Below are 25164 nucleotides of genomic sequence, written 5' to 3'. Positions count from 1 at the left end.
TTAACACAGGAACAGTCTTCACCAAACTTCTTGATTTACCCTTGCCCTGTGCTGTTTATGTACTCATACATGTAATCACTTTAAATAGTAGACCTAAAAAACTTTAATTAAAATAACCTTTTGAAAAAATGCTGTGCTTGGGTAGAATAACATACAATAGTATCACACTTACCATAATTTTCTACAGCTGATGTTGTTCCCGTAGCATATTCTGAAAAGCTTATATTCCATTTGTTGCCTGTTGTAGCCTCATAAAGAACAATATTGTATAATGTCCGACCAAAGTAAACTGTGTTGCGGGATGGCTTTGGGCATTTCTTATCAACACTGCTCATGTCTAGTGTCAGTTGCTTCTCACCAGTAATGGAATCCACACCAACCCACGAATCAACCTTTTTGCCTTTTAATGAAAAAAATTGAGTTTACACTCTGATGTCATACAAACATAAACATTAATTGATTGTTACATAGCTAGATGTGTTACCCTATCAACACTTTCCTTAATGATATAGTTAGTTCTAATTTTGTACAAGTTTTGAAATGCAAACACTATTGCTATGATGTGGATTGAACAACTTTCACCATCCTGAAAATTCCTTTATATTTATATATAAATTATTTCAGGAAATAAAATCACATTTCTTATTCTTTTCGTCAAAAAGTTGATGACTGCTAGTTTCAATACAGTCACCTTAGTTCTAAATCTCATTGTTTAGTCATCTTTTAGTTCATAAATAAAATCTGTAATGTACAATGACATCATAGTAATGAAAACACACTGACAATATATTCTTATTCTTGATTTCATTATACAATTATTCCCTTATACAATTATTCCCTCTCGTTTTCTTTATACACAAAATACCATAGGTGTGAAAAGGAATGTCTACAGCTTACAGACTACGAAAATTAAAGAAAAAAAATACACAAAAACACAACCTCATATTTCAGTCTGGCTGAATCAATATGCTTTTTTCCTTTCTCTTGAAAAATAAAAAGTACAGATCTTCACATACCTAAATAGAATATTCCATCACTTGATCGACAAGGAGAGTTAGCAACAAGTTGTGGAATGGTAAAAGGTAACTTTTTGAGAGGATCTCTGCTACGACCCAAAGTGTATCGATACAAAGATCCATCTTGAGGATTAGGAAAGAATTGTGGGCTGAAAAGTAATAAAAATAAATTTAACAGAGTTCCATAATCTGAGCAGTGATCTATAGAAAAGTATACATACTTTAATGACAATGAAAAAAAAGCCAGACATTTAAGGAAGCATGAAGAACATACAAACCATACAAAGTATAATAAATCAACCACATTTTTGCTGAAGTACATTTACAATTGGGCATAAACCATTATTACCACTGACATTAACACAAGATGAAGCTGTAACACAGAAGGAATGTAATCCAGTGTAACTGCCTTTGTAAGAACACCTAAAGAAAGTCTCATTTACTACCCAGCCTTATCTTCATATCATGTTACTCAATAAGGTATCTTCATATCATGTTACTCAATAAGGTAACTTAATTTTCAAGAATAAAAGTGTATATTTGTATGCTATGAAATGCCTTTTAATTATAGTATTATAATTCTCTATTACTTTTATTCCTTATGACTGGTTTCAACAGAAGCCACTATGTACACCTATAACAGACTGTTATTACAGCAGTAACATCCATACACTCAACAGAAGGGTATGCCTCCTTACCATTCTGAGTACGCATCTGAGGTCCAGAGCACTTCATTGGTGAAGTGTCTGTTTTATTTTTAATACCTGCAATCTCACTCCTCATAATTTTCTTCAGTAATGCTTATCACTAGTAAACCATTACAATACTGAAATCATTCAATTGTTTGTTTGTCTTGTGAAGGTATTTCTACTAGCTTTCCCTTTCCTTCCCTTTTGATCTCCACCAGAGATCACCTGGCATAAGTATCAGTACCTGTCTTCCATCAACTGTTAGACAGTCTTTCCTGGGAGTAGCCAAATTCTTCACTGATTTTGCTTTTTGAGGTTTAGAAAGTTCACAGTGTGTTCTTTAAGTTGTTCTCAATAGCCTCTAAATTTGCAGTTGTCCCTCTACTTGCATTTGGATTTTCAGTAGTATGAGCCTTAGATTCTGAAAAGTTAAGCTCAGTTCCTTTACTCATATTTAAGTGCTGACACCTGCCTCATTCTTTGTCACTTAGTTGCACTTAGGTTATGTAATATACTCCTGACTGCTTTAGGCTGAGTGAACTTAAGCTATAAGCTTGTTTTGCTTTTCTGTCTTTTATATCGTTTACATTTCCAGTCATGTTTCTCTTTTTGCTTCATATGCTAAAGAGATAGCACAAACAGACCATTTTTTGTATTAATTTTATTCATTATTAATCAAAAATTAAATGCTTCTCTTTGCCATTTTTGGTTTTTAATAGTAAATGTGCACTGTATTACTAGTGAATTTTATAGGAATTGCATAATAACATCAATAAAAACGTAATGATGCTCGAGGCAAGCAGTCCTGGGGCTTTATGGCCAACCTGGAGAGAGACAGCATTTATTTTGCAGTGAGCGTGTAAGGATCAAGTCATAATTTGACTTGTGAGACATGTAAGGATTTGTCGTGTCACAAATAAGTTCTGTATTTCAAGGAGAGAGGTTTTTCCTTTACGTATGAGTCCTCACCTGTTCCTTCCTAAGCATCAATGTCAAAAAGTTTAAATATGCCAAGTGCACATTCTACTGCATCAAAGTTTAGGACTTCAAAGGATGGAAGAGAATCTTTACATGCTATCAAAGAATTTTCCAGGCATAAAAAAAAAAAAACCTTCCTCCTAAGGTTACAAATTACATTGTATACCTGCTCCCACAGGTGGGTCTACATGATTTCAGCTTCACTGGTTTGAATTCTGCATATGCCATGCTTCACAAAGAGGTGATCATTCTTCCTAATGGAGAAAATCTGGCAAGCGTAAACCTTCCCATCCATTCTCATAGTTCACAAACTGTGGATGTTAACGACTCCTCTTTGTAAAGCCATTTAAGCAATTTTCACCATAAGAATGTGTCACACAAGCACTCTCCTTCTCTCCTTAACCGCTGTCCCTTCACGAATGATGTGTCAGAGAGAGAGAGAGAGAGAGAGAGAGAGAGAGAGAGAGAGAGAGAGAGAGAGAGAGAGAGAATAAGCAATTAGTATGTCTACAAGTAACCGTAATTAATGTGAACTATATATTCATTTTAAATCAGTGGTTCCCACAGTGGGTGGTACCACCCATCTGGAGCAGTGGATTGATATCGGGGGGCGGTGAGGCAAAAGGGAGGATGAAGAGCATTTAATTTTAAACAATAAATAGCTTGTTTTTTTCTTTATACAAAATCTGAATGACAAAATATATGTCATAAACACTAAGCTTAAGGTAAAGGAACATGTACAGTAGAGACCTGGACCTCGATTGTATTAGAACTCGAAATAATCGGATTTCCAAAGAAAATTTTTAGTAAACGGTGCATCTGAGCTCAACCAAAAATACGGAAACCGACCCATGGAATCATATGATTTTTGTAAACAAAAGTGGTTCTGTCAGTTGCCGCTAATAGGTGTTGTTCTCATGCTCATTTGGTGAGGAAAATGGTAAGAATCACAATTGAACTTAAGATTGTTGAAAATATATAAAGTAAGAGGCATTCTGCGACAACTTAAAATCCTGTGATGTTTTTAATGATAAGCTAACCCTTGAAGTGTTGATAGTTATATCAATAGTTGGCTACAGTCACAACTATGACACTAAAGAATTTCTCTCGGAAACGTTTCCCCGCATTATTCGCAGAAAATTCGCACATTTGCGGTATTTTTCTATGAACAATATTCACATATTCCTGTTTTTTTTTTTTTTTTTATTAATTTCATCATAAAATGTATTTTTTATTTCATCATAAAATGCACTTTTTGTCATAAAACTATTTAAAAAATCAAGTATGAAAATTTTTAGTAGTTTTTCTTGAGTTTTAACTAACAAAATAAGCTGTTTTTAGCATTTTTATAGGGGTTCCAAACATTCTCGGGGGGGGGGTGTCTGGTACGCATCCCCCGCTAATACGGGGGGACTACTGTATATTAAGTAGTGCTACATGTTTTTTTTTTCAGGCAATGCTTTTGCCTACCAAAACATTTTGCAGTCTGCTTATTAGTCATTATTCGTAATTTCCAGTCGTGCTTGATTTACGATGCTCGTAAATCATAGTTACCAGTCGTGCTTATCTCCAAGCCTTGTTATTTACTAAGCGAAAATTTTTCTTGGTAGTATTTTATTATTAAGTTAAAGGGTTTTGTGATATTGACAGCCCCCACCAGTTATCCTTAATATTGGGATTTTTTCCAATTTCAAAGGCATACATTTATGAGGATCTACTTTCAATGGGTATTACTCCGCTGATAATAATATCTGATGTCACACTATAAAGCACACAGCGGCTATTAGAAGTGAACCTATTTTACAACAATAATTTGAGATAAAAATTTTTAATGTCATAAGACTTATTGAAAGATATTTTAAAGTGAGTTTGTATACAGTATCCAGTAGACTGTATGATTTGTTTACGTCTGCTCACAGCCACTAGCTAGCGACGTAACTTAGGGAATTTTTCTTACAGCCACTAGCTAGCGACATAACTTAGGAAATTTTTCTTAAGTTCATGATAACCTGACATAATTCGGCTTATTTTTAGTGTTTTATCAATTTGCTAAGAATTAGGCTTGATATTCAATGTTTTTCTTATTAGCAACAATAATTATACTTACCCCTTACAGTACATACTATGTACCTAGCCTAGCCTACGGCGCTCAGTCAACCATCGTATTATGGCCGAATTGGGTATACGTAGGGCAGTTATTTTAATACAGTAGTATATATTTAATAATGAAAAAAAGTAATTTGAATGGTATGTTATTTAACACTGAAATGATTTAATTGTAATTTATGTGTATTTATGGGTAATGTTTTGTATAAAAAGGCAAGGTCAGGGTAATAACCGGTGCTCAAGAACGGATTAATCTATTTTCAATTATTTTTTATGGGAAAAATTCATTCAGATCTCAACAAATTGCATCTCATCACTTCTTTTGGAATGAATTAACATCAAGGTCCGGGGCTCTACTGTATTAGTATAATAGATTATAAAAGTAACATTAGAATTGCCAAAGTTCAAGAAATTATCTCAAGATTTTTGGTTACAAAAAAAAAACCTCTGACCTCTATCCAGCATTGTGGAACAAGGTGAAAATGCATTTTATTGCCTTTCCAACATCATATTTGGTAGAACAGGGCTTCAGTTCAGTTGCCTTTCTTCTTTCTAAGCAAAGAAACAGACTTAAAATTACTTAACGCGGTGATCTAAGACTTCTTCTTAGTGAGTTCCAGCCTGATGTGGAGAACCTGTTATCCCTGCACCAAGCACACTCATCCCATTAACAGTAATTGTGATGACCAAATAAAATGGTTTACAGTGGTCCCCCCGTATTTGCCGGGGATGCGTACCAGACGCCCCGCAAATAGTTAGAATCCGCAAGCAGTTGGCACCCCTTTAAAAACTGAAAACAGCCTATTTTGTTAGTTAAAACCCAAGAAAAACTGACAAAAAAACTTTTTTACTTGTTTTTTTAATAGTTTTATCACAAAAAGTCTTCTTTTGAAGAAGGTCTTTTGCATAGTCTAGAAGGTCTGTTGTTGGAATTTGGTGGAAGCTGACTGGTGGAGGAGGCCCTTTTATCCATCTCCACCCCAGACCTTTTGATATGATACTGTGGGCCCAAAACTGAAGGTCCAATGGTCCCGGAAGAGGTACAGTCTCCCGCCTACCTGGAGAGGCTCATTGACTGGATGAGGTCTTATTTCCTTTGCCTCCTCTGAAACCTCTGCCTCTGGAGAGAGCTCTGGAACCAGCTCTGTGCCGGTAAACTCCTTTTGCTCTGCTACCCCTTGTGTGCCTGTTACAGCCTTGAAACGCCCCTTGCGCTTCAAACGAAGCTTTGAAGGCCAGGGACGTCACGAAAGTAGCCGAACTCAAGGACTGTTGAGTTGGCTGACTCTGTAGCAGTACAAATTGTTGTTGTGGTCGTGCCTTAGAGGTCGAAGGTTGACCAAGCTGGGAGACGGGAACTGCTTGCGCCACTGTCTCTGTCTGAGAGGTCTGGAAGGGCTGATACTTCCTGGCCTTCTTCCTACCCTTGGCTTGCGGTCTGGAGGTCTCAAACTTCCTTTTGGAGGGAAGGCCCCAGAGGACACGAAGGTTCTGGTTAGCCCTAGCTGCCTCACTGATGACGCTGTTAACCACGACATCAGGAAAGAGGTTGGGTCCCCAGATCGATGCCTTAATAAGCTTATTAGGCTCATGTCTAATGGAAGCATTGGCAAGGACATGCTTCCTGCAGTTCTGCCTAGCAACCACAAAGTCATACAGGTCACACTGGAAAGTCTGCAGCAGCGACTTTGTTAGGATCCGGAATAGCGGTTCCTCAGCGTAGACAGAGGCCGTCAACTCTGAAGTAGTAACCGAGTTGATCGACCTACTCAGTCTACACTTTGCCTCAAACTCTGCCTTTACCATGGCATCCAGAATTCTGGGTAACCATTCACTAAACTGTATGGAAGCACACTCCGGATCGAGTTTGCCCACTGTGAACGTTTCCGGAGTGCCCACCCAGCACTCCAAATCTCCAGGAAAGAGCAGAGTTAGGCTTTGTCTCTCGAAGCTGAGGCATTGGCTTCTCCTCTATTCCGGCCCGCAGAGTTAACTCCGCGATCTTAGATGTGCAAGGGGTCGGGATGTTATCCCCCACCACAAACATGGTGTAGCAACCTTTGTGTGGCGTCAACTTGGTGTTGACGCAATCCCATTCCAAACGGGTGCGGACCCATGCCGACTGTGCCTGATCCCTAGGATAGATCACAGTCTCCTTTGGGACCCTGTCTACCCTGACAAACGCTTCCTCGGCTAACCGAGTGTAGCCTGGGAAGGGAAATTGGAGGTCAGCCGGGAAGAACTCGTAATCTTCCACGGGACGGGTTCCGCAGCCTTCAATTGTCAGCATGCCATCCGAAAAGGGAGCATGCAGCGCCAACCGCCATGGGTTGTTGTCCTCGAATGGCGGGAGCTTAGATGCATCCGGCACAATAAAGGACTGCTGTGTGCCTTGGACTGTATAAGTCCGGCCAGCAAGCTCTCCTGAGTCTGTAGTCTCTGAGCCAGAGACAGGATGGACTGCCCTAATGTCTCTAAACCCGAGGCAAGCTGAGAGGACATCGATTGGAATCTCGAGTCCACAATACTGCCCATCTTCTCCAAGATAAGATTAGCGAAGGCATCAGGGTCGAAGCCGGACTCCGTTGGTCTGGCTTTAGAACCCTTAGCTCTCGACCCCTTAGGCGGGGGAGTAGCTTTTGCCAAGGAAGCCAAAGGCTTGGGGGCCAATGACGACCTGGTGGAGCCCGCCGGAGAAGGCTTAGCTGGTCTGGCAGCCTTCGGCAGGGACTTCTTTTTCAGGGTTTTCACCTTGGGGATCACAGAACCAGACCTATACCCAAGGATCATGGACTTCGAGAAGCCCTGAAAGGAAGAGGAAGAAGGAGGAGTTGGGCTAAAAGCAAGTGTTTTAGATCTAAAGCCACCTGCCTCACTTACCTCCCTACCGTCTTCCTGTGAGTCGACGGTCATTGGCTCGCGATGCAGACTAATGGCCGCCACCTCCTCCGTCACCTCCTCGCACAAGCCCTCTTAGTCTTCTGGAGGGGCCTGGGTTTCCAAATGGATCCTCTCGATGATAGGGGCCGCCACTTCCCTAGCTACTGCTGCCGACATTTTCATATGTAAAACTTTATGTAACGGCTAATTTAAAATGGTGCAAACATTACGACAATCACATGATTTTTTCGGAAGAATCACCGCGCGGACATAAGGAAAATGTTTTTTTTTTCATAAATTCACCATAAATCAAAATATTGTACTAGAGATTTCCAATTTGTTGCAAAATGAAGGTAAATGATTGAATATTACTAGAATATAAGAGTTTTAGCTTGCAATTGCGTTTTTCGACCATTTCGGTAGAGTCAAAGTTGACCAAAGGTTGAAATTTTGGCACTTATCGTTATTTATATGAAAATATTTCAAAACTGATAAAAGTTACAACCATGGGTTGTTTTTAGTTGTATTGTGCATAAAATTGCGCACATTTCCATATATAAAACTTTATGTAACGGCTAATTTAAAATGGCGCAAACATTATGACAATCGCACATATGATTTTTTCGGAAGAGTTACCGCGCGGACGTAAGGAAAAAGTTTTTTTCATAAATTCACCATAAATCGAAATATTATGCTAGACTTCCAATATGTTGCAAAATGAAGTTAAATGATTGAATATTACTAAAATATAGCTCACAATTGCGTTTTTCGACCATTTCGGTAGAGTCAATGTTGACCGAAGGTTGAAATTTTGGCACTTATCATTATTTATATGAAAATATTTCAAAACTGATAAAAGCTACAATCATGAGTATTTTTTGTTGTATTCTACATGAAATTGCGCACATTTTCATATATACTCCATGTAACGGCTAATTTAAAATGGTGCAAAAATTATCTCAAAGTGACAAAATAATTTCTGAGATGTGTCACAGATACTTTTTAGTGCGATAAGAAAGAAATTCATGCTTGCGCGCCTGCGTAACGATTGTAAACAAAACAACGCCTTGATCCGTGAGCTCCCAGCATGGGAGCGTGATTCAAAAGTTTTTGCCTGGTAGACCTATAAGTATTTTTCCACGAATTTAAAAAAAAACTTTTCTATGTCGACGTAAAATACGTCCAATCGGCACCCGACAGACAATTTATCTCGATGTAAAATATGTCCAATCGGCGTTAAAGGGTTAATATTGTTGTTTTCAATTTGCTGCAAACGTAAATATCAGTTTGACAAACCAATGCTTACATTATAGTCTGCCACTCAGCAAAGGGTAGTTTATCAGTTACAGTGGTACCTCGAGATACGACTTATGAAAAAATCGAGATACGAAAGCCAATACGAAAAATTTAACGGCTCTACATACGAAAAGTTTTCAAGATACGAAAGGTTTCTGAAAGTCCGAGATTCACCTGGATAACAATTTTGAAAATCGCGCCGCCATCTTAGTATACTAGTAGACTCGCCACCATCCTCCTGCTCTCCCATTGGTTCCTGATGCTAGTCGCGGCCATGAAATCCTTCTCTCCTATTGGCCAGCATCCCTCCCATCATGCATCTACTATGTACACGTAGTGGCGTGGCTCGGCCACTCAGTACCAGCATTGTTATAGTACACACGCGGTATTCGTTTTCAGGATCGTCAATGTGTATGTAATACTAATATTTAAAAAAAAAGTGACCAAGATCTCTCACATGGGATAAGTGATCAAGGTCTCTCTCATGGATAACTGGGAAACTTGCAAGGTTGGTAGAATCTCCCACTTCCTGCTGAACAGAGGGTGTAGACCAATAATTTTACAACATGCATACCAGTATGTAGTGTACGTATAATCAAGGCACTTCAGTTTATGTTGAAGGTCAGCAGCCGAACATTCAGTACCCAAATCAGTTGCAGAGAGAGCATTTGGTTGAACAGGGTTTTGATGGACACCAGGGCCAACAGAGTCATGAGGTGCAAAAAAAGAAAGTTGAAATTCTGTATATATATATAAAAAAAAAAAAAAAACATACGTAAAGTAAAAAAAGTAAAAAAAAAAAGTTCAAAATCAAAAAAAGAAGAAAAAAACGGCAGAAATTAAAGCAGCTTTTCATAAAGTGCAATCATTTGTAGAAGACACCCCCCGAAAAGGCTCACACAGGAACATTGTGAAAAAGTACATAGGCAGAAGCAATCTTCCTTGGATAGTTATGTTGTAGTACGTACGTATATTTTTTAAAGTGTACGTACGTACATATTACATACAAAAAAAAAACGGCAGAAATTAAAGCCGCTTTTCATAAAGTGCAATCATTTGTAGAAGACACCCCCTGAAAAGGCTCACACAGGAACATTGTGAAAAAGTACGTAGGCAGAAGCAATCTTCCTTGGATAGTTACGTATGTACGTAGCCTCACTCGAAAGGTAAGCTTCCACATTTTACGTTACAGTAATAATATTTCTTGTACACTAATATACACTTTATTTACAGGTTTTGCATTTTTAGTCTTAATTTAGGTATTGAATGGTCCAAATTGTTGTAGTATTTCATTGTTTATAGGTCAATTTAGCTTTATTATGAAATTTAATGGGGTGTTTTTGGAGGGCTTGGAACGGATTAGCCATTTTACATGTAAAATGTGGTCCAAGATACGAAAACCTCATGATACGAAGGGCGCCTCGGAACGGATTAATTTCGTATCTCGAGGTACTACTGTAACTGCAATTTCATTGTAAAAGTGAGCTAGTTATCTACTACTCCATTAAAAAACAAAACAAAGAAAAACTCATCATGAAGCTTTCGGCTAAGGCTACTTGACTTTCAGTTTGGATACTGAGGTCCAGTAAATAACCAGCAAAGAATTAACAACTGCTACCTACACCAAATGTTATCACCTGGAGTCGCAGAAAAGGAATGAGTATTGTCTGCCGAGTTGTTCCTAACCCTCTTGGGGCAAGACTGTTGTCTCCTACATAGAACACAGAATATCGGTGTTGCTATCATGAAATTTGAATCTAAACTGCTTCAAATAAATGAAATTAATAACTATCTAATTACTTGGTAAGTTACTTGTAAAAAATTTAATTTTAGCTTCTGTATGTTTAAAAAGCTTTCTTTAAAAAAAGAAATTGGCCAAGAAATTACAAAAATTAGGATACAACAAACATGCATAATTTCCTGGTTTTCTTAGTTGCAAATTTAAAATTGCATATTTTCTTTTTTCTTTTTAAAAAGAGCTTTTTAAGAATAGCATAAAATTTTCTCAGTTCTGTCAAAAAACTTTATTTCTAATATAAAATTTTAAAAGTAATTTGCATTTTTTCTGGGTACACAATAGTCTTTTGTATATAAGCATCCTTCAGCACCAGCTGGAATTGGTTCTTGAACTTGATAACAAAGTAGATAACCTTAACAGTAGTAAGATTCATCCCAAATAAATGACACTATTTCTTGAAAATAAAACCCAAACATAAAAGAGGCATGAGGAGCACAGCAAGACATCCTTACACAACGACAGCCAGTTAATGACTGTGTTACCAAGACCTACGACCATTCCAACTCATGCCACGGATATTCATATATAAAAGGAGATAGTCTATACTTATTTTGGAACAAACAAAGATAAAACTATCATTATCTAAAAGAAGGAGGGTGAATAGATGTCCAGAAAGGACAGTAAAATAGATATAAACCCTGATTTTTTTTCTCAACTACATGAATCTTTGATAAGATACATCAAAATAGTAATAAGGCATACAGTCGACCCCCAATATTTGTGGATTCTAGATTCACAGACTCGCCTATTTGCGGATTTTTCTATGGGCCGTATTTACCCATTATTCGTGGAAAATTCGCCTACTCGCAGTATTTTTCACCGAGAAATATTTGCAACTTACTGTATTTTCATATCATTTTCATGACTAAATGCACTTTTCGTGATAAAACTATGAAAATGCTCTAGTGTAAGCATTTTTATTTATTCATTTTTTTTGTTTTAACTATCAAAAAAGGCAGTTCTCTTCACGGGAGGTTGTGGAACCCATCCCCTGCAAATACGGGAGGTCTACTATAGATTACTTAAACAATAAAGGCATAATAATACTACTCACAAAGGTGGCTGAGTAGAATCTGTTGGGTTGACAATCACAGGATCTGCAAATAAAAATCCAAGCACTAAAAAGCTGTAAGTAAATAAACTATGATCGACAGATGAAGTCTTGAATTTGAATTGCCTTATTAATTGAAGCTAACCAAGCACTGAGTACTACATGCAGTACTTTCACAGCAGTTATCCCTTGTTTCACATAACAGTGCTCTCACTTTCTGCTTACACCTGTTTAGCAAAGTGAACTGTTGTAGACAAAGAGTAAAGAGGCAATTCCTAGTTGTGATTATCTCTATATTATATTACAAAACATGCTAAGAATCATGGCTCTGGAGTGCACTGGGAAGATCAAATTACACATGAGGAAGTTGCTGAGAAATGTGTGGTGTCCAAAAGCTTAAACACAGAAGTCTTTTTAAGATCATTTATTGAGATGGTTTAACCCCTTCAGCACTGGGACGTACACATGTACGTCTTTTACGCTCCAGTAATAAAAGACCGCGACGTATGCTTGTACGTCTTTCATCCCTCCTCGAAAAGCAAAGCATTTTCTTCTGCTTGGATGGTTTCCAGACACAGTATTGTGTACGAGAGGGGTGCTGAAGCTCCACCCACAATTCATTCTAACCAATGAGCATCCGATGGACGTCGTGACGTCATTTTCATATGGGATATTAGGAGGGGTACTGGCCAACACATGCCAGTGCACCTCAGGCGATTATCTGAGAAGGATGATCACGATTTTGTCTGTAAACCATGTAGATTTGAATTCTAAACCTTTTTCCCTTTTGATTGCAGTTATTTTATATTTTTTTTCAGTATCATGTCAGATGATAGTGTTTCAGAGTCAGGGTCTGAGTACCTGCCAAATCTATCAGATGATGATTATAGTGATAATTTCTTAGAGGTTGACAGTGACAACGAGTGTTTAGAAGACATTGAACCTCTTGTTGATGAAGGTTAGTGGTTCATAACTGATCCATCTTGTGACTTGCGCCCAGACCTAGCCCCCCCTGATTCACGGAGGGTGACAATGGGATTCCTGCTTACACACCAGATTTCACCTGCTTACGTGATGATTTTTTTTCTTTGTTGTGGTGATGTAATTGACAAATTGAGTGAATGGATGAATGCTCGGGCAGAGTAGTACTTTCATTCAACAGGAAAGCTTGAAGTGAAAGGACTTCTATGGAGTCCTGTTACTCGTGATGAGATGTATGTTTTTTATAGCTTGCTGATGATAATGGGTGTGAATAAACTGCCCCATATGTATATACGTATTGGTCACGAGATGCTATTGTTCTTATTATTATTATTATTATTATTATTAATTATTATTATTACCAGTGCCGTAAACATTCACTGATGTATACGCTGTTTCTGTATGAAATCTTGGAATAACTGCTTCAGTAGGAAAACTAGTACTGTACTGCTACTACCACTACTACTATTTTACTAATACTTTACTACTTTTTCTGCTACTTTATTTCTACTAGTTTACTACTATTTCTACTAGTACTTTATAACTGTTCCTACTTCTGCAATTACTTTTTCCACTAAATATTCCTATTTTTTCCAATATCCTTACTATACTATATATATATTTTTTTTTGACAATGGGGTAAAAATATTCATTGATATATGTATACACAATGTTTTCACATAAGAATATAAAGGAAAAATATGAATAACATAAAATTTAGTGGGAGCAAGTAATGATTGATACTCGTGGTCGACAGGGGGTCTCATGCGGTATGTAAGCATTTGCAGCGATGCAACAGGCCGGTGGTGAAGGGGTTAAACATAAGTAAACATTAGTAAATCACAGTATTTTGCAGTTTTTTTCTTTTTTTTATCAAAAAATTGTGCTACACACTGTAAAACTGGGGTACTTTCAGCTATTCATCTTTGAATAATGTTCATAAAGGTACATAATCAGACTTATATGCATTATCCACGGTAGAGGAAGCTGGGTTACTGGAGGTGTTTTTTTTTTTTTTTTTTTTTTTTTTTTTTTTTTTTTTTTTTTTTTTGCTCTCTCTACACCTAACTTTTCAGCTACTCTAGCAGAACCTTACTTAAATTTTCACTTTTCATTAATGAATATAATTTTTCTTTTAAATCCCTCTGCGCTACCCCTATGAGAGTTCAAAATAGCAAATTTTCAAAATAATTTGTATTTTTCATAACATTCAAACCTGAAGTTCTTTACATAGGAATTTAGCTTGTGAACACAACTTTGAACAGCCATTTAAACTTACTAACAGAGTAGTAAACTACCAACAGGTAGGAAGAAGCTTCACCCACCTGCTGGTCTGCACTCCACTTTGCCTTCCTGGCAAAGGGGTGGCTGAGGTGGGCTATTGATGGAAAGAACTTCAAGTTTGTATGTTAGGAAAAATACAAATTATTTTTAAAATTTGTTAGCTGTTCTTTAACAAATACGGACCTTCATTTTCTACACAGGAGACTTACCCCATTGGTTTGAGAAACATGCATACTCTCTGAAACTGGATGTTCCACTCAGTGGTGTACAACTTGTTCAATTCTAAGACCAATACAAGCACAAACGACTTCTTGAAGAAGCTCGGGAAAAAGCGTGAAAGCTTCCTATCGTAGCCCTAATGCTTATCCAGTTGCTGTATCTTAGAAACCTCCAAAGAAAAACAAGAAAAAGGGGAAAGGTCCCTGGTACCCTTGCCCATCTGCCTCCACCAGGTGAACAAGGATGTGAACCCTATCAAACCAAGTTGACAATGAACCCATGGGTCATGGAGACCCTAATCACTAGCGAAAATATTTGCAAGGGCTATACATGATCATGCCAAACCCTTCCTAGAAGATGAAACTTCTAGGAAAGAAAAAGATGAAGAGGAAATCACCCCTTACTAAGTATTGATGACAGGACCACACAAGTCCTGTCACTTCCCTGGACCTCTGCAAGCCATGGTTCCCTTACTGGTAACACTGATACCCAGGCTAGCCTAGATAGCATGGCCAGCTAGACTGGACCAGCATCCCTGGGTTCCAGAGAATTTTGGGTAGCAATTGCACCCATGCAAGGAGCATACGTAGCGGTTGCACTCATGCATGAAGCACAGGTAGCAGCAGGGGTTCATAGACAGGGATATATGGGTAACAGCTACACCCATGCATGGAGCACAGGTGGCAGCAGGGTGTCCCAGACCCATCATCCATTAGCCTTGATTGGACTGGTAGCCTGGAGACTGGATGGCCCTGTGGTAATGGGTTGCACCCGTGCAGAAAACAACAGTGCAAAGGTACCATATATGAGCCAAATCAGACCTCTTTCTCAAAAAAGGACCAAATGAAGACTTCCTGCAGGGAGAGCCAGACATAGTAGCCTCTTCTTCCTCACTCAAAAGTATTAAAAGGCAAAGGTAAAAGGTGATAGAAAACTCTACAATAACCGTCACTACCGAGCAATCTGACCCAAAGAACCAAACCCGTCAATAGTGTCTGAGCCACACCCCAGGTTGTACTAGCCCCTCTCTAATGGCTGCAAAGAACCAGAGACAGAAGGGACAAAGTGCTACCCTGCCACCAAGGCCATTAGACCATGGAAGGACCAGGAACACTGGGCCATGGCTCCCCAAAAAGTTCATTAAAAACCCAGAATTCTGGAACTGAATGAGCAGCAATATGGGCCACACATATCCTTACCCATCCCGAAAAATCACTGGGTAAGAGTCAAAGTGTTTTCCTATCACCGCAGTCACCCAACAAAAGAGTCAAAGTGTTTCCCTATCACTCCCATCACCTAACAAAGGAAAGACAGGGAGAACACTGGACCATCACCAAACCTAACCAGACCCATAAGTCAAGCAATGAAAGTCAATGGTCCATGCAAATGAGCCATGCAACCTCTCCCTGAAAGGTAAATATATTAGTAAGTATATTTGAGGATGATGTATGATGAAAACAATATTAAAAACAGCAGGGGAAAAACAAACTTAATTCCTTGCAAGAAGGTTTGCTGACTGATGGGTTTGAAAAATTGCAAAACAAACAGTCCCTAATCAAAAAAGAAAAAGGAATACTCAAGTTTAGTAAATAAAAAAAACTTCAAACAGCAAAAGTTTGGCATTGTCATGAAAAACATCTGAACTCCATGATGGCCAGAAGTAGAGAGCACAACCTGACAGGTGGTAAGGGCTTCCCCCCAACCTATCAGTAGTTTCCTATCTTGTTAGCAAGTTTGAATGGCCATCCTGCTCACATTTGCAAGGTAGGTCCCTATGTAAAGAACGAAAGTCTATACGTATTCATGACAGAACAGATTTTATTAATTTACATAGGCACAGTAATGCAGGGTACTTGGAGTCAGGAGAGGCATCTATCCATAAAACATCTACCAAAACAAATTGTGAAAAGAACTGTACTACATAGAATATTAGAAAAACCTGGAAAAGGCCCACTGAACACAACAATGCTGTCCAAGGACAAAGTTCAGAGTAACACAGAATAGTACTTTGATTTAGTCTCATTAACCCAATCACCTTCAATGGCAAATGAAGAAGAATATAATCAATTCTTAAAACATCTGTGATTACTTTCTAGTAGATGAGTTGCTTGCATTTTCACTAAACTCTCAGGTATACCCACAGTGTAATGAAGCAGGCGGCTGACAGCTTTCACACAGTTTAACTTGTTCTGTACTGAACAGAATAAGAACCCCTAACCTAATAATGACAGTACGCATCACCTGAAAAAAATAACACATGATTTCTTTTTTTTACAGTATGACTCAGTTCTCAGGTACCACAACAATTTAGTATTAAGCATAAGTAACACTGGAGATACCTGAATCATTAGAGAAAACAAAAAAACATAATAACAAAAATTAAAGGAAGAAAGCAAACATCTGAAAAGTATCATTACTGATCCATGTTTTAGAAAAATCAAGCAGAAAGTGAGAGCTTTAGGATATGTGAGAGGGCATATCCTTCAATAAGATCACATCATTCTCAAGTACTTGACCACTGCTAGAGGTCATAATTCTTTCTTTAGGAATTGGCCTTACAAAGAGAGATTAATAATAGTACAGGAATCTGTAAAGTGATCCTTTAAGCTACTATACTGAAAAAATAAATAGAATGTTCTGCACTAAGCATCAGTATAATTTATACAGCAATCGCATTTATTTTATTATACTACAAGGGAGTAAGAAATGATATTTGTTAGTATACAATAAAGTTTTGTACTACTTACCCGGCAGATATATACTTAGCTATAGTCTCTGACGTCCCGACAGAATTCAAAACTCGTCGGCACACGCGACAGGTAGGTCAGGTTGACCAGCCCACTCCCGCCGCTGGGTGGCGGGACTAGGAACCATTCCCGTTTTTCTAACCAGAATTTTTCTCTTCCACCTGTCTCCTGAGGAAGGCTGGGCGGGCCATTAATCGTATATATCTGCCGGGTAAGTATGTACAAAACTTTTTGTATACTAACAATATCATTTTTGTACATGCAACTTCCCCGGCAGATATATACTTAGCTGATTGACACCCTTGGTGGAGGGCAAGAGACAGTTACATACTATAATTATTTTTTAATATAAAAACAGGGAAACAACATACGTTGTAGGTATATTAACAAAAAACAACCTTGGTTCCTACCTGATATGGAAGAAGGACTTCATTGATACTGTCTATGAGTCTGCTTGCCATCAGAGTTCCAGAGAGGATGAGACCTGCGACTGATAACCCTTTCGGATCATACCAATGGGGGCTTGCTTACATGGCAGAGCCTTTTCTTGGATCGTACCAATGGGGGCTGACCCACTTACGTGGCAGAACCTTGACCTGTATCATACCAACGGGGGCTAACCCTCTTACATGATAGAGCTTTAGGTATTTAAGACAATACAAGGAGCATAACGACCAATCCCGATCACCTGACCACACTAACATGTTAGCACTACGATTTGACAGGGAAAGTCAACTCCTGCACCCTTTCATCGACCAATCAAAATGCACAAAAAACCACCATTTAAAACCCTAACCTAATAAAACTAAAAAGGATTGGGTTCAGCTCCCTGTCCCAGCAACGAATCCGCAGATACGTACGCTCCTAGAGTAAAGCACTTGTCGTACGTCACTTGAATGTCTCTCAAGTAATGAGATGCAAAGACCCGAATTGCATCTCCAAAAGGTTGACTCCACTAGAGTCTGTACGACAAGTTTTTGTGGAAATGCCAAAGAGGTAGCGACTTGCTCTTACCTCGTGAGCTTTAACGCTTTAAGGAGGTCCAGTTTTTCTTCTTTACACCGCTAAATGGGCTTCCTTGATTACGTCTCAGATGAACGAACGCCTGAGTTTTGCGCTGAGGCCAGAACGGGGCTATGAGGGTCAGTTTGGCTCCCTCTGCTGCTGCAAACTTCCTTACCACTTCCGATATATTTGAACGGAGGAAAAGCATACCCGTCTATTCGGACCAATCGAGGAGAAGGGCGTCCACCGAAATCGCCCTTTTTTTTGTTTTGGGGTCGGCGATCGGGGAGCAGTAACTTTCCAGCCTGTTGTTCCAATGGGTGTCAAAAAAGATCTATATTTGATCTCCCCCAGAGGTTCCATAGTCTGTTGCATACTTCCATTCTGTAGGCAGTACTTGGTCTCTCCTGCTCAGAAAGGTAGCTCTTACATTTTTGTCCCCTTGAAATGAATCTCGTCCGGAGAGTGATTCTTCTCTCTTCTGCCCAAAGCAGTTAGTTCTCTTGCTTTCTTGTAAAGGGAGAACGAGTGCGTCCCTCCGTGCTTCTTGATGTAAGCTAGGGCTGTTTGTGTCCGAATTGATCTGCAGACTGAACCTGAGATCTGAGCCTCGAGTGTATGAGGGACAGGTGATCGCTGCTAATTCTTTCATATTGATGTGCCAGTACACCTGTTCTCACCCTCCAGGTGCCTGACACTTCTCTCGTCCCTAGAGTGGCTCCCCACCCCGCATCTGAGGCGTCGGGAATACAACACTAGCCGAGGGTTTCGGAACGTGAAGGGATACTCCTTCGTTGATCCTGCACGGATTCATCCACCACGCATGTCCTCCTTTATTTCCTTCGTGATCTGGAAGGAATCGGACAGATTTTGAGATTTCTGATCCCAACGTTCTCTTAGATAGAACTGTAACGGCCTTAGGTGAAGCCTTCCTAGAGAAATGAACTGTTCCAACGAGGAAAGGGTCCCCAGAAGACTCATCCATTCCCTCGCGGAACATTGTTCTTTCTCTAGGAAGGTTTGCTACTTTTCCAAGCAGCGGTTCTGTCTTTCCTGTGATGGAAACACATGAAAACCCCGAGAATCCATCCGAATCCCCAGATAACAATGTTCTGCCTGGGGCAATCATCTGGGATTTCTCGAGGTTTACCAACAGTCCCAAGGACTGTGTTAACTCCAGTGTCAGTTTTAAGTCCTCCAGACATCTGACTCGCGACTGTGCTCGTATCAGCCAGTTGTCTAGATACAAGGATATTCGAATCCCTTCGAGGTGAAGCCAGTTGAGGCCACATTTTTCATTAGTCCCGTGAATACTTTGGGGGGCTTCGTTGATAGTCCGAAGCATAGGGCCCAAAATTGAAATACTCTTCCTTGAGCCATAAATCTGAGGTATTTCCTGGAAGACGGGTGTATTGGTACGTGGAAATAAGCATCCTGCAGGTCCAGGGATACCATCCAGTCCCCAAACGGACGCAGGGCTGCTAACACCGAGGCTGTCGTCTCCATTGTGAACTTCCTCTTTGCTACGAACAACACGTTTAGGGCGCTCACATCCAGAACTGGCCTCCAACCTCCTGAGCTCTTCGGAACCAAGAACAGGCGATTGTAAAACCCCTGGGAAGAGAGATCTTTTACTTCCTCTATGGCTTCCTTGTAAAGCATCTGCTCCACGAGATGTTAGAAGGGCTTCGTTTCTTGACAGATTTCCTTGTAGTTTACTGTTAACTCCCTTGGAGTTGTAGTTAAGGGAGGTTTTTCCCTGAAGGGGATTAAATATCCTTTCTTTAGGATGGATAGGGACCAGGCATCGGCACCTTTCTGTGCCCAAGGTTCGTAAAAGTCTAGAAGCCTGGCACCCACTTTTGTCTGGAGGACCACAGTCTCACTGGGTCTTGACGAACGGCCTTCGAGAAGACCTTCCTCTCTTCTCGGTCGTCTACTTCTAAGAGAAGATCTTGGTGCAGACCTTCCCCCGAAAGGGCTGCTGGAAGGGAACTTTCTCTTTTTTCGCAACCTGAACAGCAGGTTTTAAGCCTCTTAGCTGACTGGGCCAGCAGGTCCTGTGTGGCCTTTTCTGAAAGAGTCTTTGAAATGTCCCTCACTATGTCCTGAGGAAAAGGTGACTAGAGAGGGGCGCGTATAAAAGGGAGGATCTCTGCAGAGGAGAAACAGATTTCGTTAAGAAGGAGCTAAACACTGCCCTCTTCTTCAATATACAGGATCCAAAAAGGGATGCCACTTCATTGGAGGACCATCCATAACCCGCCTTGTCTAGGCAGGTTAAACACTGCCCAACTCTTCCATGGTAACGAAGTCTGGTTCTTGAGACTTCTTGGCTAAAGCTCCCAAAGCCCAGTCCATAAAGTTAAAAGACTTCAAGAGTCTTGAAGAGGCCCTTGATGAGATGATCCATCACACATCCCCCAAGAGGCTTTTGCAGAGTGTAGAGAGCGTCTTCTAGACGCATCTACAAGAGCGGAAAAATCCGCATCAGAGGACGAAGGGAGACCCAGGCCACCCATTGGCTCCTTGGTGTCGTACCACATACCTGGTTTCCCTGTCAGCTTAGAGGAGGACAAGAAATACTGTCTTCCCCGCTTCCTTCTTAGAATCTGAGCCAGCTCTCGAGACTCTTCAGAGACTTTCTCATAGAAAGAGTAGGGGTCATCTTAACGAAGGAGGAGGCCTTCGACATTTTCGTACTGGATAATAACGATCCCGGAGAAGGGGGATCCGACTGGCGTAGCGAGTCTCCAAACACCTGCAGCAAAAGAGAAGCAAGTCTCTTATAGTCCGAAACTCCTGCATCTTTGGATATCTCTTCATCCGAAACTTCTTTCCAAAAGCGATGCAGGAGAAGAGGGCTTTTCCTTTACAGAGACCGATCCGTCGAAAGAAGCCTTTTCCTTTCGTCCTTATTCCTATCCTCCTTCCTGCACGAGTCCTGGATTTTCCCTATACTCGGGCTTCTGCTCTGCTCCTTGCGTCTGCTAGGAGAGGCGCTTGGCTCCTGAAATCAGGCGCCTGTGAGGCGAAGAGCGCCTGCTAGGCGAAAGGAGAACCTCCCTGTTTCCTGGCGCCAAGAAGGAGAAGCGCTTGCGTCCTGGTGAGCGCGCCTGGGCCAAGAAGGCGAGGCGCTTGCGTCCTGGTGAGGCTGCCTGGTCCAAGAAGGAGAGGCATTTGCGTCCTGATGAGGACGCCTAGAAGGCGAAATGCGCCTGCGAGGAGAAAGGAGAACCCTTTGTTCCCGTCGTCCATGAGGGGAGACGTTTGCGTCCTGACTGCGTCTAGCAGGCGAATAACTCCTTTTCCCTTTGCGTCCATCCGGAGAGGCGCTAGAATCTCTCCTATCCCTCCTGGGAGGTGAAGAAAACTTGTCTAAGTTTCGGCGCCTATTCGGCGAAACTCTTGCGTCCTTCGGAAAATGTCTAGAGGACGAACGAACGCTCCTTCCTTCTTGCGGAGCTCTGAATAGAGAGGGGCTCTCTTCTCTCCCGGAGCTCTTAGTCGCACGAATTCTCTCACGAGAAATCCGCGAATCAGGCTCCTGATGCTTGCCATGAGGAGGAAAATCGTCTCTAGCAAAAACTCCTGGGAGAACTCTTGCTCATGAGGGAGTTTCCGATTCCTGTCATATGCGACTGAAGAAGGTCTCACTGGGGACGAAAAACAAAACCTTTCAGGAGGCGAGGAGCGTCTGCTAAAGCCAGAGGACGCTTACTCTTCTGATGCTCTCCTAACAGAACTCTTGATGGGAAGAGAAATGTCTTTCTTCCTAGAAGAGCCTTCAGAAAGAACTCCCACTAAGGCAGACAACTGCTGTTGGAGTCCTACCAAGACTTCCTTCGTCTTGTGTGATAAGTCTTCCGGAGAAGAGTCAGGAGATCTCATAGCTCTCTTCTTACGAGCAGGCGAATACTCCGGAAAAGGCTCAGGACTGGAACGCAACGCTTCGCTTGCTGGCGTCTTCCAGGATCTCTTAAGAGGACGCAACTTAGCGGAAGAACTCCATCCTCTTCTGGGAGACGAAGAGTCTGAGTCCGAAAAGCACTTCCTGAGGACGCTTTTGCAGTAGCTGTCCTTGGCAGCCTGGGAAGCGGCTACAGGATCTGCCGAAGGGACGCCTGACCGTTGGGAATACTCTACATCCCCCTTGCGGCTTTCGACATTCCTCCTCCCTTGGTCATGGGAGTTTGAAAGAGGTCTAGGCCTAGGAGCAATGCGGAGTCGGTCAGGACGCCCCCTCCACTTCACTGGGGACACTGCACAAATCACTGCACACATCACTGCGCTTACCTGTCTCCTTCATTGCTTGCAGTTGCGATTTCAAGCTGATTATTGAGGCTCTCATTGCAGCCATTTCCGTAGACGCATCTACAGGTTCGCTGCTGGGGGAAGGGGGAAGGGGCTGAAACCAAACTATGAGCAGGTGAATTACTAGAAAAGTTAGGAGCTACTTCCTGTTCATTAGAGCAGGATCTACTTGAGCTTCTGATGGAAGCCCTCCTAACTCATCTTTTCTCAAGTTTCCTTACATAAAGAAGCCAAGGTCTTCCATTCCACTTCCGTTAAGCTCTCACATTCCAGACAGGTGTGTTAGTCGCAGAACAATCATTCCCCCTACATTTTTTACAGACTGTGTGAGGATCCACCGATGCTTTCGGTAGCCTCACCTTACATTCCTCTTTCGCACACACCCTAAATACAACAGGGGGGGTGCCACGTCAAGACATTTTAAAGAGAATCCAAATCAAAATCCAAAAAACGGTCACGATAAGCGTATGCCAAAACCAAAGATCAAAGTACATCACCAAAGACAGATAGATAATCCTCGGCCAACGAGAAAAGAATTTCAATGCAGGAGGTACCAACAACGATGTTGTTGCTACCGGCGACAGAAAAAATTCTGGTTAGAAAAACGGGAATGGTTCCTATTCCCGCCACCCAGCGGCGGGAGTGGGCTGGTCACCTGACCTACCTGTCGCGTGTGCCGCGAGTTTTGAATTCTGTCGGGACGTCAGAGACTATAGCTAAGTATATATCTGCCGGGGAAGTTGCATGTACAAAAACATATACTATTCACTCTGAGTTACCAACACTTTCTTCATTCAATTTCCTGGTAACCAAAAGATTAAAAGCAAAAATTGTCTTTTAGAGGAAAACGATACCTTAGTAACAATAAGAAAAATTCATTCCTTTATATGAAAAAAAGACACACGCTTTTCTAGTGATAATTTAACTTTGTTAACAAAGCCCATTTTAAGTAATTATAAACAAACTGATGTTAATAAAAATCTAAAATATCCATTCTCCAAACAAAATTACTGTAAATTAAACAAAATTAGAGTACTATACCATCTCTAAGTGTCCATTTAAGAGCCCCTGATGACTTAGTAATGGCATGGAGGGCACCATCAAGAGTTGAAACCAGAAGTGTTTCTTCATTTGTCTCTGAGAGTAGACCAGTATTTGTAATCTGTAAAAGAATACACTTATATAAGAAACAACTTCATATATGTATGTATTTTATGATATAACTCACACTCCAGTGTTGTGACAGTCCATACCTTTTGAGAGCAAGGCAGTGTCCGAGTTTACACCTTATATAGGAGGAGTCCAGTTTACATACACAAATAAGCAGGTTTTTTATCAATTTTTTTATGTTCTACATAAGATAATATACAGAGCATTATCTTTTTAATTATCAGTACTTCAGCAATTACTGAGCTAGAATCTGACATTTGTACATTGAATAAACTTGCGTCACAGATAAAAATGAAATTTTTATAATAAATTATGATTTTATATATATATATATACTTATCAAGTAATTACACTGCTACAGTTTCTAACTTTCACAGTGTGTACCTTAAGTTTAAAATTTGCCTTAGAACTCAATTGTTTGGAGTAGGTAACTGGCCCCGCCAATGGAAGCATAGGTACAAACTGGTTAAAGAGCCCAATTCGTTCATGTTCTATATGCCCATGAGAGGGGAGGAGGGAGGGCTCCAATGACATATATTACTTGGTAAGTAATATACATAAAAATGTAATTTTTACATATGTAACTTACCAAGTAATTACATTACTAAGCCCACAATATTGGGGGTGGGATACATGGACACACTACTCAAACCATACTCAGTAATGGAGATGAATTTGATATACATGGTAAAATTAACCAGCACTGAAACAATGCTTGTTGTAGCCTTACCTGTTGAAAGCCAGAGCAAGGGGTTAATGCCTTTGATTTTGTGCTCATCTTCAATATGAAGTGGCGCAGCAGTAAAGCTGAGGGTTGCCTCTACACAGTGAGTGTTTTGCAACTGAGGAGTAGATCAAGGGTTGCCAAAACTTAAACTAGTAAATGCTCTTGACCTAGGCACAGTACAAGAAAACTAACCTGATCACTTTGTTACCTACAAGCCATTAGAAACTCACTATACAACCATTCAAAACCAATGACTGGGGGGTATTCCAGGTGCCACGTACCTCCAGGCTTCCCTTAATTCAATCTCCTAAAACCAAGGTGAGGAGATAGATAAATAGAAGATTTACTCCTACCCTCCCTTCCTCAATACCATGCCAGCCACAGAAAATGGTCCTAAAGTACTGCAGTTTCATACAAAACTTCAAAATCTCGTAAATAATGGGATGCAAAAACAGATCTAAATTTCCAGTATATAAATTGAATTATCGCAGAATGGCAAATTGCATTTAGAAGCCAAAGAAGTGGCCACTGTCCTAATATCATGGGCTTTGAATTTCAACAAGGTTAATGCCTCCTCTTGAATATTCCTGAGCTTCAGGGATCACAACCCTCAAGGAAAAGGATAAGGCGTTTTTGGACATCGCACAAGAGGATTCCTTTACTGAATACCAGAGATTATGACTGGGACACCTGAGTCTCTTGGTTCTCTCATGGTAAGTTGAAGAGCTCTAACAGGACACAACTCTCTCCTGATCACCCGGTCCAAAGACACTAGTAAGGTTCTTCATCAAGAATGAGCAAGGCCCGGGATTGGAAGGTGATTCATATTTTGCTAGGAACCCAAGCATGAACCTACAGATTGCGTCTTCCTGTGAAAAGCAGACTTGTTTATCCAAAGCCAGC

At 40.5% G+C, this 25164-nt stretch overlaps 1 protein-coding gene across 3 annotated transcripts in view; it reads right to left on the bottom strand.

Annotated features, from left to right (window-relative positions):
- Positions 1-25164, bottom strand: part of LOC135221922 (serine/threonine-protein kinase/endoribonuclease IRE1-like) — a gene marked incomplete at its 3' end in the record, with an annotated part of 223076 nt that overhangs the window by 167632 nt on the left and 30280 nt on the right. For all 3 annotated transcript variants that reach the window (XM_064259948.1, XM_064259946.1, XM_064259947.1), the window contains 4 exon segments: positions 173-400; positions 1017-1165; positions 11818-11860; positions 23406-23526. In XM_064259948.1, coding sequence (XP_064116018.1) covers positions 173-400; positions 1017-1165; positions 11818-11860; positions 23406-23526 — 541 coding nt within the window.

Source organism: Macrobrachium nipponense, chromosome 3, assembly GCF_015104395.2.
Source record: "Macrobrachium nipponense isolate FS-2020 chromosome 3, ASM1510439v2, whole genome shotgun sequence".
Classification (NCBI taxonomy): domain Eukaryota; kingdom Metazoa; phylum Arthropoda; class Malacostraca; order Decapoda; family Palaemonidae; genus Macrobrachium; species Macrobrachium nipponense.
Note: the sequence above shows the minus strand (reverse complement) of the source record. Positions and strands in the feature narration are given on the sequence as shown.